Raw genomic sequence first — 12,749 nt, 5'->3', positions numbered from 1 at the left:
GCTGCCCAGCCTGGTGTGGGTTCTTTTGACCCAAAGCGGCTCCCTGAAGTGTCCCCCCCACGGGGTCACTTCTGCCCCCCAAAGCCGAATTGATCTGGCTGGTCACAGCGCAGGAAATGGAGAGGCTGCTCCATCCTTCTCCACGGAGGTGGCTGCAAACCTGTCACCCTGGAAACCGAAATAATCGCTGGAAGTCAATTCATGGCAACTGCTCACCAGTGGGTGCCACGATGATCAGACAAGCTGATTTACACACTGTTCTTTTAAAACCCATGCGCCGCAAATGTGAGAGGAGGCTCACTCTCCTTACTGTTCTGGGAAGTCATCGCGCGTGAGGAGGGCAGAACAGGAGGTTCAGCTGCTGTTCTAAAATTGCAGTCCTGCTAAAAATACAGCGAAATCTGCTCCTTCCCGCGGCAACTGCCCTCCGAGTCAGTCCCACGCAAACGTGTGGAGAGCCGGGGAATGGCCTTCGCAGATTCAGGAGGCAGATGGTTTCCGTGACCGGTGGGCGAGGGACCCCTGCGCGCGCTGCCTGGCGAATGTGGGTGCGGGTTGGTCCAGAGGCGAGAGGCCTCTGGGGGCTGTGTCCCTGCTCACCAGGCACCAATTACACGTTGCGCGTGGAGGGCGTGAGGCTGCGCGCTCTGGGGTTGTCTCCACAGCAGAACTTGCAAGTGGGTGGCAGGAACGGAGGTGTGTTCTTACAGTACCCTGCGCGCGCGCGCACACCCGCTTTCCCTCCCTGCAGCCATGCCTGTCTCTCTGGGATCCAGCGCAAAGTTATTTAACGCTGCAATTAGCCAGCAGGGTGAGTCATCGGCTCCCCGGACTCCGACTGCAGCGGCAGAGAGTGTGGAAGAACCGAGCCAGGCCCGGCCGCTCGGCCCAGGACCTCCGAAGGCCTTGGAGAGACGCCCTCCCCAGGTCTCTTTGCAGGGAGAGGACGGAGGGCCCAGAGCGGCCTGGGGGAGGCCATCTCCCCCGCCGACCCATCCCCACGCCTGCTTCTCATCCACCTTGAGCTCTCTCGGTGGAAATGAGGCTATTTACCAGCCCCCACCCTGGTTGCACTCGGGCTGTGAGCCGCCTTCTAATGCTTTAACTCACAACCCGCGTCTGGGGGAAATTCCTGCATGACCAGAAAGAAGGGCTTATCCAAGATTCTGTCCGAGGCTTCACCTCTGCCCACAGCCCCCGCCCCCACACAAGCCGGCGCTTTTCAGGCCGCGCTGGCGGGTCCAGAACGCGAGCTCCTCCTCCCCCACCCCGGCACCCAGACTCCCGCCCCCATCCCCGAGCACCCCTGCCCACCCCTCCCCGGGATCCCTATACGATCTTCTCTCCCCTGCCCCCCATGCTCGCCCCATTCCTCTACCGCACCCAGGCTCTCCCCTGTATGCCCCCCAGCACGGGGCTCCCCTCTTCCCTGTTCCGTCACCCCGACTAGCTTCCTCAGGCATCGTGGTTGCTGGCAAGCCGGTGGACACGGATTGCGGCCGGAGCCCTGTCGTCAGGGAAGCGTAGACGTCGCAGTACGGGAGGCGGGAGGTGGTGGGGGTGGGTGGGGCCTGGGGGCCCTCGTTAGAGACCCCCGGGATTGGGGGTGGCGTTGCCTGAGCGGCTAGGGGCGCGCATACGCCGAGGAAGGTGGAGAGACACGCGGGGAGTAGCTCTCCTTGGGGAGGCGGCAGAGGGGCGTCCTAGGGACTGCGGGGGCTGGGGGGCGTGGGAGGGCGGCGCCTGGGCCAGGCGCGCGGGGCCGCGGGCAGGGTGCGGGAAGCTGAGAGTCCTGGGAGGGGCGCCGCGGGCTGGGGAGGGGGCGCGCGCCCTGCAGTCCTCCGCGCCGCATCGGTTCCCGGCGCGGGGCCGCGGCGGCGGCGGGAGGCAGAGGATGCGGGCTCCGGCGGCGGCGGCGGTGCGAGCCCGGGAGGACGCGGGAGGATGAGGAGGAGGCCGGCGGTCCGGCTGCGCGGCGCCGGGAGGAGGCGCAGGCGGCGGGGGCGGCGGCGGGCGGCGGCGGGCGCGCGGGGTGCGGGCCGGCTCGGGCGCGGAGGATGAAGTGGAGCGTCCGCGGGGCCTGCGCCGCGCTCTCCTCCTGCCTCCTGCTCGCCTGCGCGCTCAGCGCCGCCGCCGTCGGCCTCAAGTGCTTCTCGCTGGGCTCGGAGCTCCGCGGGGAGCCGTTCCAGCTGGGGGCGGCCGCCGGCGCCTTCTACTCGGGGCTTCTGCTGGCCGCTGGCCTCTCGCTGCTCGGCGCCGCCCTGCTCTGCTGCGGGCCCCGGGACGCGCCCCTTGCGGGGCCGGGCCCAGGCCCGGGGCTCGGTGTCCCCGCAGCCCCGGCAGGCGCTCCCGAGACCGCGCCGGGCGAGCTGGGGTCCGCAGTTGGGCCCCCGGGGCCGGTGAACAGCCAGAACCTGCTCTTGCTCGGCGTTCTCGTCTTTATGCTCGGGGTCCTCAGCGCCTTCGCGGGTGCCGTGATCGACGGCGACACCGTGTCCCTCGTGGAACGCAAGTACTCCCACTACTGCCTGCCCCCGCGTGCTGCGGCCGCGGCCCCCGGCCCCGCGGGCGCCGCCCCCGGCCCGGCCCCCGGCGCACCTCGTGCCCGCAGCACCTTGGACAGCGCCACGTCCGCCAAGTGCCGGCAGCTGAAGGACTACCAGCGGGGCCTGGTGCTCTCCACCGTCTTCAACTCGCTCGAGTGCCTGCTGGGCCTGCTCAGCCTTCTGCTGGTCAAGAGCTACAGGTCGTCGCAGGCCCGACGTGGTCGGCACGGCCGGCGCAGGGGAGGCCGGGCCTTGGCGCGGCCCCGCAGCGGCCCGGGGCTCCGCGCGCAGCCGCCAGCCTCCCGGGTGCGGCGGGGCCGGCGGGGCCGGCGGGGCCGGCGGGGCCGGCGGCTGCAGCATCGCCCGAGCGAGGCTTCCATCCTGTCTCCGGAGGAGTCGGACTTCGCCTCCCCGGGAGACTGCGCGGGCTTCGTGGAGCACCACGCGGTCTCCTACATCAACGTGGGCGTCTTCCACGCGTCGGACGAGGCGGGTGTGGAAGTGTGCTGTGGGGGGCACCCATCCGTGGAGCTGCCGGGGTACGCGCCTTCGGACCCCGACCTGGACGCCTCCTACCCCTACTGCTGCCGGCCTCCCTGCGAGGTGGCGCGCCCCTGGGAGTCAAGTCGGGCCTGCTGAACCCCAGGCCGGTCCCGGAAAGACCTTGCCAGTGCGCCTCCCCAGGGGCCACCCCACCGCAGGGAGGGGGGACCTGGCTGGCAGGGAGCAAAGCCAGGCCTCGCAGTGGTATCGCATCTCCAGGGACTGTCTGTCCCGGCGCCTCCTCCTGAGGTCTCCTGGCCACGAGACTGGTCCTCCAGTATTTTCCTTTCTGTGTCTGGGAGGTTTCTCTTTTCTGTGTCTGTTCGTATCCGGATTCCATTTTAAAGTTTACAATAAATGTTTGGGGTTAGCTCGCCCCCACCGCACTTCTCTTTGGCAAGTCCGTCCCCTGGGGCTTCCCGGGTGAAAGCTCACGGGCTCGGGGATCCCTCCGGAGGAAGACCCCGGGGAGAGGACAGGACAGCTTCAGGGATGACGGACGGAGAAGCACCGAACAGCAACACTTTGTACACTGATGTGCCTGCTTTTGTCTATACTTTCTTACTGTAAAGCTCCATAAACAGTGAAATGTTTGGTAAATTTATTGCAGTTTAACATTGGTGAGTTCCTTTATTAGATTAATTGTTATGTTATTGGAGTTAGAAGATGTCTACACACAGATCCGTTTGGGAGACATGGTTGAATTTATCAGACAGGTGTGAGTTCCAACAGCTGTGTTCTGCCGGCAGGCTGGCCAGACCCCTCCTTTCTGAAGGAAACTGTCTGTGTGCACCAGGTCCCATACGTTTCTCTTTTTGGAAACGGTTGATGAGGTTTCTACTGCAAAGCTGAGATTATTTTTGGTTAATACATAGGAACAACCCAGTCCTGTTTTGGAAAATCACAGTCATAGTTTTTCTGGCAGAGATTATTTTCCTGTGGATTAATTCATTCATTTGGTGATTTGAACACTATACCATTTCACTTAAAATATACCCCTTAATTGATGTGAAGGTCATAGTTTTAAATCATTACTCTGTATGTGTGTGCATACTTACACACACAGTATAAAATGCATTCCAATTGATGGGGAAGGGAGTGTCCGTCCAGTCTGGTGGGCTGGCTGGGAGCCAGGCGAGCGCAGAGTGTCAAGGAAAAGATGGCTCCACCCCCACACTGGACTGTGGTGGCAGGTGTGTGCTGCCCCTGAACTTGCTGAGAAGAGAGCCCCACCCTGAGTGAGTGCGTCTTCCTGCAGAGTGAGGTGGGGTACACTGTGCTCTGCCAGGGGTGACACAGCACAAACCCTTAGATGAGAAAAGTGAGAGAAATAATGTGTAATATGTTTATAGTGTCTGGGGTCCACTTCTAATTGTGAAAAAGTGTCCAATTTAGGGATGGAGGTGAAGTTTCCAAGGGTAGGCTGTAGGGTGAGACCTGAGTTCCCAGGTACCCTGCCCAAAGCCAGAGTTTCCGTGGGCCCTGGTGACCAAGCCCCACCCCCCCAACCTGGCTGGGCTGCCAGAGAGGTGTGGAGACCTGCCACTATTTAGCAGTGACAGACCCATTGGCCTGATACTCGTTACTGTGAAACTTAAATATCTGGTCAAAGAAGCAATGAGCCGATTTCCTCTCCTTGATACATTGATGCCACGTAAGGAGAAAGGGTCAGTCACGTCCAGGTTACAGGTTCTCACTCTCAGGCCTCTTCAGATGCTTGTCCATATTCGGCCTCTGGAAATAGCCAGGCTGAGGGCATGGTCCAAGCAGTCCCTGCACCGGTGCCTACAGCTGGTCCCCCCCGTCCCCATACCAGCAGCCCACTGGCCATCAACCTGAAGCAGCAAAAGCGAGTTTAAAAAGTACCACCCTGGCCGGTTTGGCTCAGTGGTTAGAGCGTCGACCTGTGGTCCAGAGAGACCCGGGTTCGGTTCCCGCTAAGGGCACGTACCTCGGTTGCAGTTTGTCCCCAGCCCTGGTCGGTCGTGCGGGTGGCAGCCACTCGATGTGTCCCTTTCACATCGATCTTTTTCTCTCTCTCTCTCTGTTCCTCTCTCTCCCTCCCACTCTACCTGAACAAAAATGGAAAAAATATGTCCTCGGGTGAGGATGAATAAAAAAAAAAAAAGTCCCCACCTACCTGAGTCGAAGTGATCAGGCGCTGCCAGGCACCCTGCTCCCCGAGTGGGCTGCTCCCCACCCTGGCGGGATGTCTCAGCAGCACAGAGCAGTGGTGGTCAGGTCTGTGCCTCAGAAGGTATCAGGCCTCCCAAACCCTTGTTCTCTAGGTGTTAATTTCACACCATTTGTGCAACTTACATGTTAGACGCCTTATGAGTCTCAAATTTACATCAAAATCAGTGGCCTCTCTAAAGTTGCAGACTTTTCTTGTGATGGAACAGAAGGCAGAGCCAATGGGCAGGCGGGGCCAGGAGCCAGCCCAGCCCCCCGTGTGGGTGTCTGGCCCGGTAGCAGGGGTGTCGCAGCACAGACAGCTGCTGGGCCCTCGTGAGCTTCCACGTGACCAAAACACTAGATGACTTAAGACACAAATGTTCCTAACTTCACGGATACACTTAACCCCACTTTATAGAGACTGATACAATGATGTGGGCTACTGGGGTTTTACTTTTTAAAGTTTATAGAGGAAACAAAATCCCAAGGATCCTTACACTGAAATTGTTCCCAAGACCGCACTCAGGGAGAAGTGGGGTCATGAAACTTCCAAGCCTCTTTGCAATGGGGCCCGGCTGTCTCGTGACCACGGGCCCTCGCGAAGGCCACCACACTCCCCCCGCACTCTGTCTGCCTTCATCCCGCTGTTTGAAAGTGCAGGTCAGCCGTTCAGAACTGGTTCTTTCTGCTCTTTGGAAAATAATGCCAGTCCTTGGACCTTTCAGAGTGAGTCTTATTCTGCTTCTTAGAATAATAATAAACTCCTGGCCTGGTGGAGTCCTGACCAAGAGTTCATTATCCCAACGAAATACAAAAATTAAAAACACTTTAGCATTATTACATGGCTTGATGCTGAGTTCATAAGTTGTTATTTTATTTATTTATTTGTTTGTTTGTTTTTATTTATTTATTTTTATCCTTACCCGAGGACATTTTTGCATGTCTGTTCGGATAGAGCGGGAGGGAGAGAGAGAGAGAGAGAGAAACATCGATGTGAGAGAGACAGATCGACTGGTTGCCACCCATATGAGTCCAACCAGAGCCAGGGACAAATTGCAACCGAGGTACGTGCCCTTAGCGGGAATCGAACCCGGGACTCTCCGGTCCGCGGGCCAATGCTCCAAGCGCTGAGCCAAACCGGCCAGGGCTGTAAATTGTTATTTTAAACATAAAGGTTGTTTACTTTTAAGGGAATAATTTAATTAAGATAACACATGGTGTGGTCGCCAAACAAACCAAGCTTTCTGAAGACGGATGAGCAGATGCTCCTGGTTGACATGCCTTTCCTCAGGCAGCAGCGTGTTCTGCCCTGGGCAGCACACATCTGAACCACACAACTGAATTTTTTACTGGAATTCAATTAAACAATCAGTTAATTTTAAAAGTCAGTCAGATGGTGTTTGTGGTGAAGATCGAACTGTTGGTGATTAAATTTTTTTTTAATTTATTTTTTTATCCTCACCCAAGGATATTTTTTCATTTTTCAGATAGAGTGGGAGGGAGAGAGAGAAAGAGAGAGAGAGAGAAACATCGACGTAAAAAGGACACATCAAGTGGTTGCCACCCGTACAACCCAACCAGGGTCGGGGACAAACTGCAACCGAGGTACATGCCCTTAGCGGGAACTGAACCTGGGTCTCTCTGGACCGTAGGCCGACGCTCTAACCGCTGAGCCAAACCGGCCAGGGCAGTGATTAAATTTTTTGTTAGTGTTATTACCCAGCACAGGCAGAAGCCTCCAATATGCACACACACAGGCATGTGCACACAAACATAAAACCAAACATGTATGTGTGCACAGCATATTGCACGCATGTGCACAGACCTATGCACACCCACACTCACCGCCTCCTGGGCATGTCTGAGGGCAGGCCAGCAGCCTTGCCTGAGGTACCCCGGACTCTGGGTGGAGCCTGTCTGGGGGGGTGTCTGTGGAGGGCTGCGCCCTGCCATGGCCCTGTGGCACATGCATGTAGGAGCATGTCCTGAAAGGTAGCTCGTGAGTGCTGCACTGCACACCGGCAAGCTCTCTGTCACAGCTGGGTGGGGCAGGCTGGTGGGTGTCCACACAGCTGGATGCCAGCACTGACCAGCACAGCAAACCGCACTGGAGCTGCATGGGGTCTGGCGAGTGGTTGGGGCCAGGCTGAGTCCCTGGGCCCCTTGGTGGGTCTGTGTTGCACAGACAATATGCTTGATTGGTGCTGACGCTTGGGATCACCTTCGGGTCGAGCTCCCCCCTGACCAGGGCTGTGCACATGCCACACTGTCCAACAGTGCCCTCAAGGTTATTACTGTCCAAAGTACTGTTTTCTCACCAACACACAAAAGAAAATAAATGATGAAGACTGTAAGAAAAATGAATTCTGATGTATGAATAAGTATAAACTTTATGTACCTGTGTGCTGTTTTTAAATATGAGGCAGACACAGAAGCCTAATGCCAATTGTTGTATTTTCCAGATGGTCTAATGCCTTTGCTTAATTTGCTACTTTTCAGCACAGTAATTGACAGGAACAAAACACTAACAAAATGGAAAAAGAAAGTTTAACTTAGGAAAATAGTCTGCACATCTCATCATGTCCCCAGTTTGAGTTCTCCTCAAGACTCCCTGGGGTGGCAGAGGAAAGCCCCCCCCCTCCCCGAGTCTCCTCACAGAGCTGTGTTTACAAGTTTCCTTCCTTCTTTCCTTCCTTCCTCCCTCCCTTGTTAATCCTCACCAGAGAGTATCTTTTTTTCCACTGATTTTTCTAGAGAGAGTGGAAAGGAGGGAGAGAGAGACACACACATTGATGTGAGACAGACACATCAACTGGCTGCCTCACCAATACGTGCCCTTGACCGGGAATCGAACCCTCGGGTGGCGGCCGATGCGCTGACCGCCGAGCCAGCCGGCCAGGGCTACAGCCTTCCCCTTACGATCTCGTCACATGCGTGAGCGCCATCTAGGGAAGCCCGGATCTCAGTCTGCACTTTACCGGCCAGGGATCCTCAGTAGAGTGTTAACAAAACTTTCTCCTGCCCTGGCCAGTCTGCTCAGTGGTCAGACCATCGACCCACGGCCCAGAGTCTTGTGTTCGATTCCCGGTTAAGAGCATGTACTTCAGTTCCAGGTTCGATCCCCAGCCCCGGTCGGGGTTGCGTGGGAGGCAACCAGTTGACGTGTCCCTCTTACATCAATGTTTCTCTCTCTCTTCCTCCCTCCCTCCCTCCCACTCCATCTAAAAAACAAAAATATCAATGGAAAAATATACTCGAGTGAGGATTAAAGAAACCAAACAACTGTATCACGACAGGACCGATTAAATCTGTTCCAGCACAAAGCACTGCATGGAGCAGGGCCTCACTGCCCGTCCGTGGCTCTCATGCGGCCCTGCCTCCCTGGCAGTGTGGCCAAACGTCCCCGATGTGCCAAGGGCAGGAGGGCCGGGCGGGTGAGTGGGTGAATGGAGGCTGCTCTGGCTTGGCACCCCCGTAGGGGTCTGCTCATGGCACCGAGGGGCTCCAGCCTGCCTACTTCCTGTCACCTGGCTGGGTTTTGCCTGTGCACCTGCTGTGGTCCTGACGCTTCCCAAAGCCCAGCCTGTTGCCTTTGTTGATCTCCACTCCTGATTGAACATTTTCCTACTCAAAAGCTTTCAAGAACTGCCCTTTTCCTGAAGAGAAGGAATACCTCATGGGGCTGGCCCAACCTGACCCGCTGCCTTCCCTGTGGGCCTTCAGGGGTTCGGGGCTAATGGCAGGTGCTCCTGCCTTTGGAGCCCCATGAATAAATAGGTGTGGCAACTGAGACTGGTGCTCCTTGGACTACCTGGGGGGCCTGGACTATGAGGGTCCTGGACTACCGGGGGGGGGGGCCTGGCCTACCTGAGGGTCCTGGACTACCCGGGGGCCTGGACTACCCGAGGGGCCTGGACTACCCGGGGGCCCTGGACTACCCGGGGGCCTGGACTACCCGAGGGGCCTGGACTACCGGGGGCCTGGACTACCGGGGGCCTGGACTACCCAGGCCCTGGACTACCCGGGGGCCCTGGACTACCCGGGGGCCCTGGACTACCCAGGGGCCCGGACTACCCGAGGGCCCTGGACTACCCGAGGGCCCTGGAGTACCGGGGGCCCTGGAGTACCCGAGGGCCCTGGAGTACCCGAGGGCCCTGGAGTACCCGGGGGCCCTGGACTACCCGGGGGCCTGGACTACCCGGGGCCCTGGAGTACCCGGGGCCCTGGAGTACCCGAGGGCCCTGGAGTACCCGAGGGCCCTGGACTACCAGAGGGCCCTGGACTACCAGAGGGCCCTGGACTACCCGGGGCCCTGGACTACCCGGGGCCCTGGAGTACCCGAGGGCCCTGGAGTACCCGAGGGCCCTGGACTACCCGGGGGCCTGGAGTACCCGAGGGCCCTGGAGTACCCGGGGGCCTGGAGTACCCGAGGGCCCTGGAGTACCCGGGGGCCCTGGAGTACCCGGGGGCCTGGAGTACCCGCGGGCCCTGGAGTACCCGGGGGCCCTGGACTACCCGGGGGCCCGGACTACCCGGGGGCCCGGCGTACCCGGGGGCCCTGGAGTACCCAGGGCCTGGAGTACCCGGGGGCCCTGGAGTACCGAGGGCCCTGGAGTACCCGGGGGCCCTGGAGTACCCGGGGGCCCTGGAGTACCCGGGGGCCCTGGAGTACCCGAGGGGCCCTGGACTACCCGAGGGGCCTGGAGTACCCGAGGGCCTGGACTACCGGGGGCCTGGACTACCCGAGGGCCCTGGACTACCCGAGGGGCCTGGACTACCTCAGGCCTGGCTACCCCTGAGTCCCATCCCCTGCTCTCAGAGCTCCTGGAGGCTGCTGCAGTCCTTGGCTTGTAGATTTGTCATCCATCCTCTGTCTCTGCCTGCACTTGGCCTCATCTATCTGTGTCCTTCTCTGCCTCTTACAAGGACACTGTCACTCAGAGTAGGTCCAACTCTAATCCAGTCTGATCTTCAAAGACCCTATTTCAAAATAAGGCCATGTTTGGGTGGATAAACGTTTTGGGGGGACACTATTGACCCCAGTGCAGAACTCCGTCAAGGTTGGGGGTCTGCTCACGTCTTCTGGCACCGGACTCGCTTGGAAGACCTCGGGGCTGGCAGCGGGGCCGGGCCATGCGCGGACAAGGCTGTGGGCACCTCACCAGGCACCGGAACACACCTGCCGGAGGAACATTCTTTAAAAGCTCCAACATGAAAATTGATCACCCAAGGAGAATAACTTTCTTAAAATAAGTTACATTTGGCTTATTTACAAATATTTTTAGGTGACAACCGTAATAGCTGAATTACCTTGCAAATCCGTGCTGGCACGTGGCTCCCCTGAAACTCCACGGCAGGTCGGGGCAGAAGTGGCCTCGGCCGGGAGAGCGCAGTCGGAAGGCCGCCCGGCTGTGCTGAAAGGGCCCCTCCCAGCGGACACAGCTCCCCCTGGCCTCAGCCAACCCAGCCCGCAGGACGCTGAGGCCGGGTCGTGCCTGTGCCCCCACCTCCCAGCTCCTCGTTCTGACCCGCTGGTCTGCTCTTTGCTGGGAGCCGCCCTCAAATTCACCTGTAGGACAGCGTCTGCTCCACGGCCTGTCTGCCCCGGGGCTGCTGCAGCTGTCCCAGTGGGCCTGCCTGTGACCGTCTTCCTGCCTCCCAAGTGTGACTCCGGACTTTTTCCTTATTTATTTATTTTAATCCTCACCCGAGGACATTTTTCCATTTTTTGTTCAGATAGAGTGGGAGGGAGGGAGGGAGGGAGAGAGACATCGACATGAAAGGGACACATCGAGTGGCTGCCACCCGCACAACCCACCAGGGCCGGGGACAAACTGCAACCGAGGTACGTGCCCTTAGCGGGAACTGAACCCGGGTCTCTTTGGACTGCAGGCCGACGCTCTAACCGCTGAGCAAAACCGGCCAGGGCCGACTTTTTCCTTAAATGCATGACCTCAGTTGTCCCACGGTGGCATGCCCACAGGCCAGGCACCCCCACTTTCCCTCACCGCCCCTCCCATCACCACCCAGGCTCCACCAGCTGCCACAAGCCCTTACCTGCCCATCTGACAAGCACACCAGCCCCTGGGGCCCTGCAGGGCACCTGGGCATCAGCAGGTCAGTGGCCAATTGGTCCTGAGGGCTGCTCATGGCCAGGCCCCGTCTGCCGAGCACTTTAGGTTCACTGTCTCCCTTAATCCCCAAAGCGGTCACTTGACAGGTGGGAAAACAGGCTCCAGGAATGTGCTTCTGTTCCTGGGACGGAGCCCATGTGAGAGCTGAGGCCTCAGCTGTCTCTTCTGGTGCTGGGACCCTGCCTTGTTCCTGACACAGGGACCGAGGGAGGCTCTGTTCTGAGCAGTATCTGTGGGACTTTCGTAAGCCTAGGTATGGGGTGGGCAATATGACAGTCTCCATCTCTCTCAGGACCCTAAACTCAGCCTTTCCTCCCAAACTGGACTCTCCCCGTACTCAGTGGAGAGACTCCACCCGCAGAATCCTGTCCTGTGCCCTCACCAAACCCTTCACGTTTGCATTCTGCTAACTCATCTCTTCCAGCCTTCCACATGGTAAGTGGAGGGTGACTCAAGGGTGTGTGTGGCTCTGGGGCAGCCGCAGGACACAGAGATTCTATGTTCTCTTTTTCTTTTCTTTCTTTCGGTTAATCCTCACTTGAGGATGTTTGCATTGAGTTTTTAGATAGAATGAGAGGGAGGGCGCGCACGAGAGAGAGAGAGAGAGAGAGAGAGAGACATCAATTGGTTGCACCCTTCGGTCTGTGGGCCGACACTCTGAATGCTGAGCCACACCAGCCAGCGCTTGTTCCCTGGTTCATACTAAGTCCAGAAAGCTGGGTGCCTCTCATGCACGCAGCTCTGTTCCCAGCCACATCTCAAATGCGCAACAGCTGCGCTCTGACTTGGACTGGCCTTTCCCCTTCACACTCTTTTAATCAGGAAGCATATAAACACGAAGCACTTCACACAGCGTGTACCTACCAGTGAGCGTCAGTCTGCATCGCCATCAAAACCAAGACAACGCTTTTAACGTTAACAGTTTAGAATGTCATTGCCCACAAGGGGTCCACATTTTCCTCTTCGTTTTAAATACAGAAAGTGTTATGGGAGCAGCTTTGGGCCACCGTGCTCCTGCTGGTGGAGGGGGGTCATTTCCAGGGAGGTGTGTGATCCATCGCATGGCACAGGGAGGCTCTGCAGTTCTTAGCTCACACATGCTGCTGCTCTGCTGTCCATCTTTATGCCATGTGCTTTTTTGCACCAACATTATGTTTGGGGATTTACCTGAGGTGGCCCGTGTCCCACGGCCGCCACCCTCAGCCTCCTGCTTCGCCTGTTGGCTGCTGTGAGTGGCTCTCACCTGCACTTCCGCAAGCAGCAGGGAGGTGTCTGTATTGATGGGCTGTCTTCTGCACTCTTCTCCTCCAGTTAAAAAAAAAGCTTGGATTTTTTACTTACTGATTTATAG

The 12,749-nt window shown here is 58.3% G+C and overlaps 1 protein-coding gene across 1 annotated transcript; it reads left to right on the top strand.

Annotated features, from left to right (window-relative positions):
• The first annotated feature begins 2,057 nt into the window (after positions 1-2,057).
• On the top strand, positions 2,058-3,185 carry TMEM271 (transmembrane protein 271). Its single transcript, XM_036280184.1, has one exon. It carries the CDS (start codon positions 2,058-2,060, stop codon positions 3,183-3,185), a length of 1,128 nt encoding a protein of 375 aa, XP_036136077.1.
• The last annotated feature ends 9,564 nt before the right edge of the window (positions 3,186-12,749 follow it).

The sequence above is a fragment of the Molossus molossus genome, unplaced genomic scaffold (genome assembly GCF_014108415.1).
Source record: "Molossus molossus isolate mMolMol1 unplaced genomic scaffold, mMolMol1.p scaffold_m16_p_1, whole genome shotgun sequence".
Classification (NCBI taxonomy): Eukaryota; Metazoa; Chordata; class Mammalia; order Chiroptera; family Molossidae; genus Molossus; species Molossus molossus.
The sequence above is the reverse complement of the archived record's forward strand: the minus strand, read 5'-3'. Positions and strand labels throughout refer to the sequence as shown.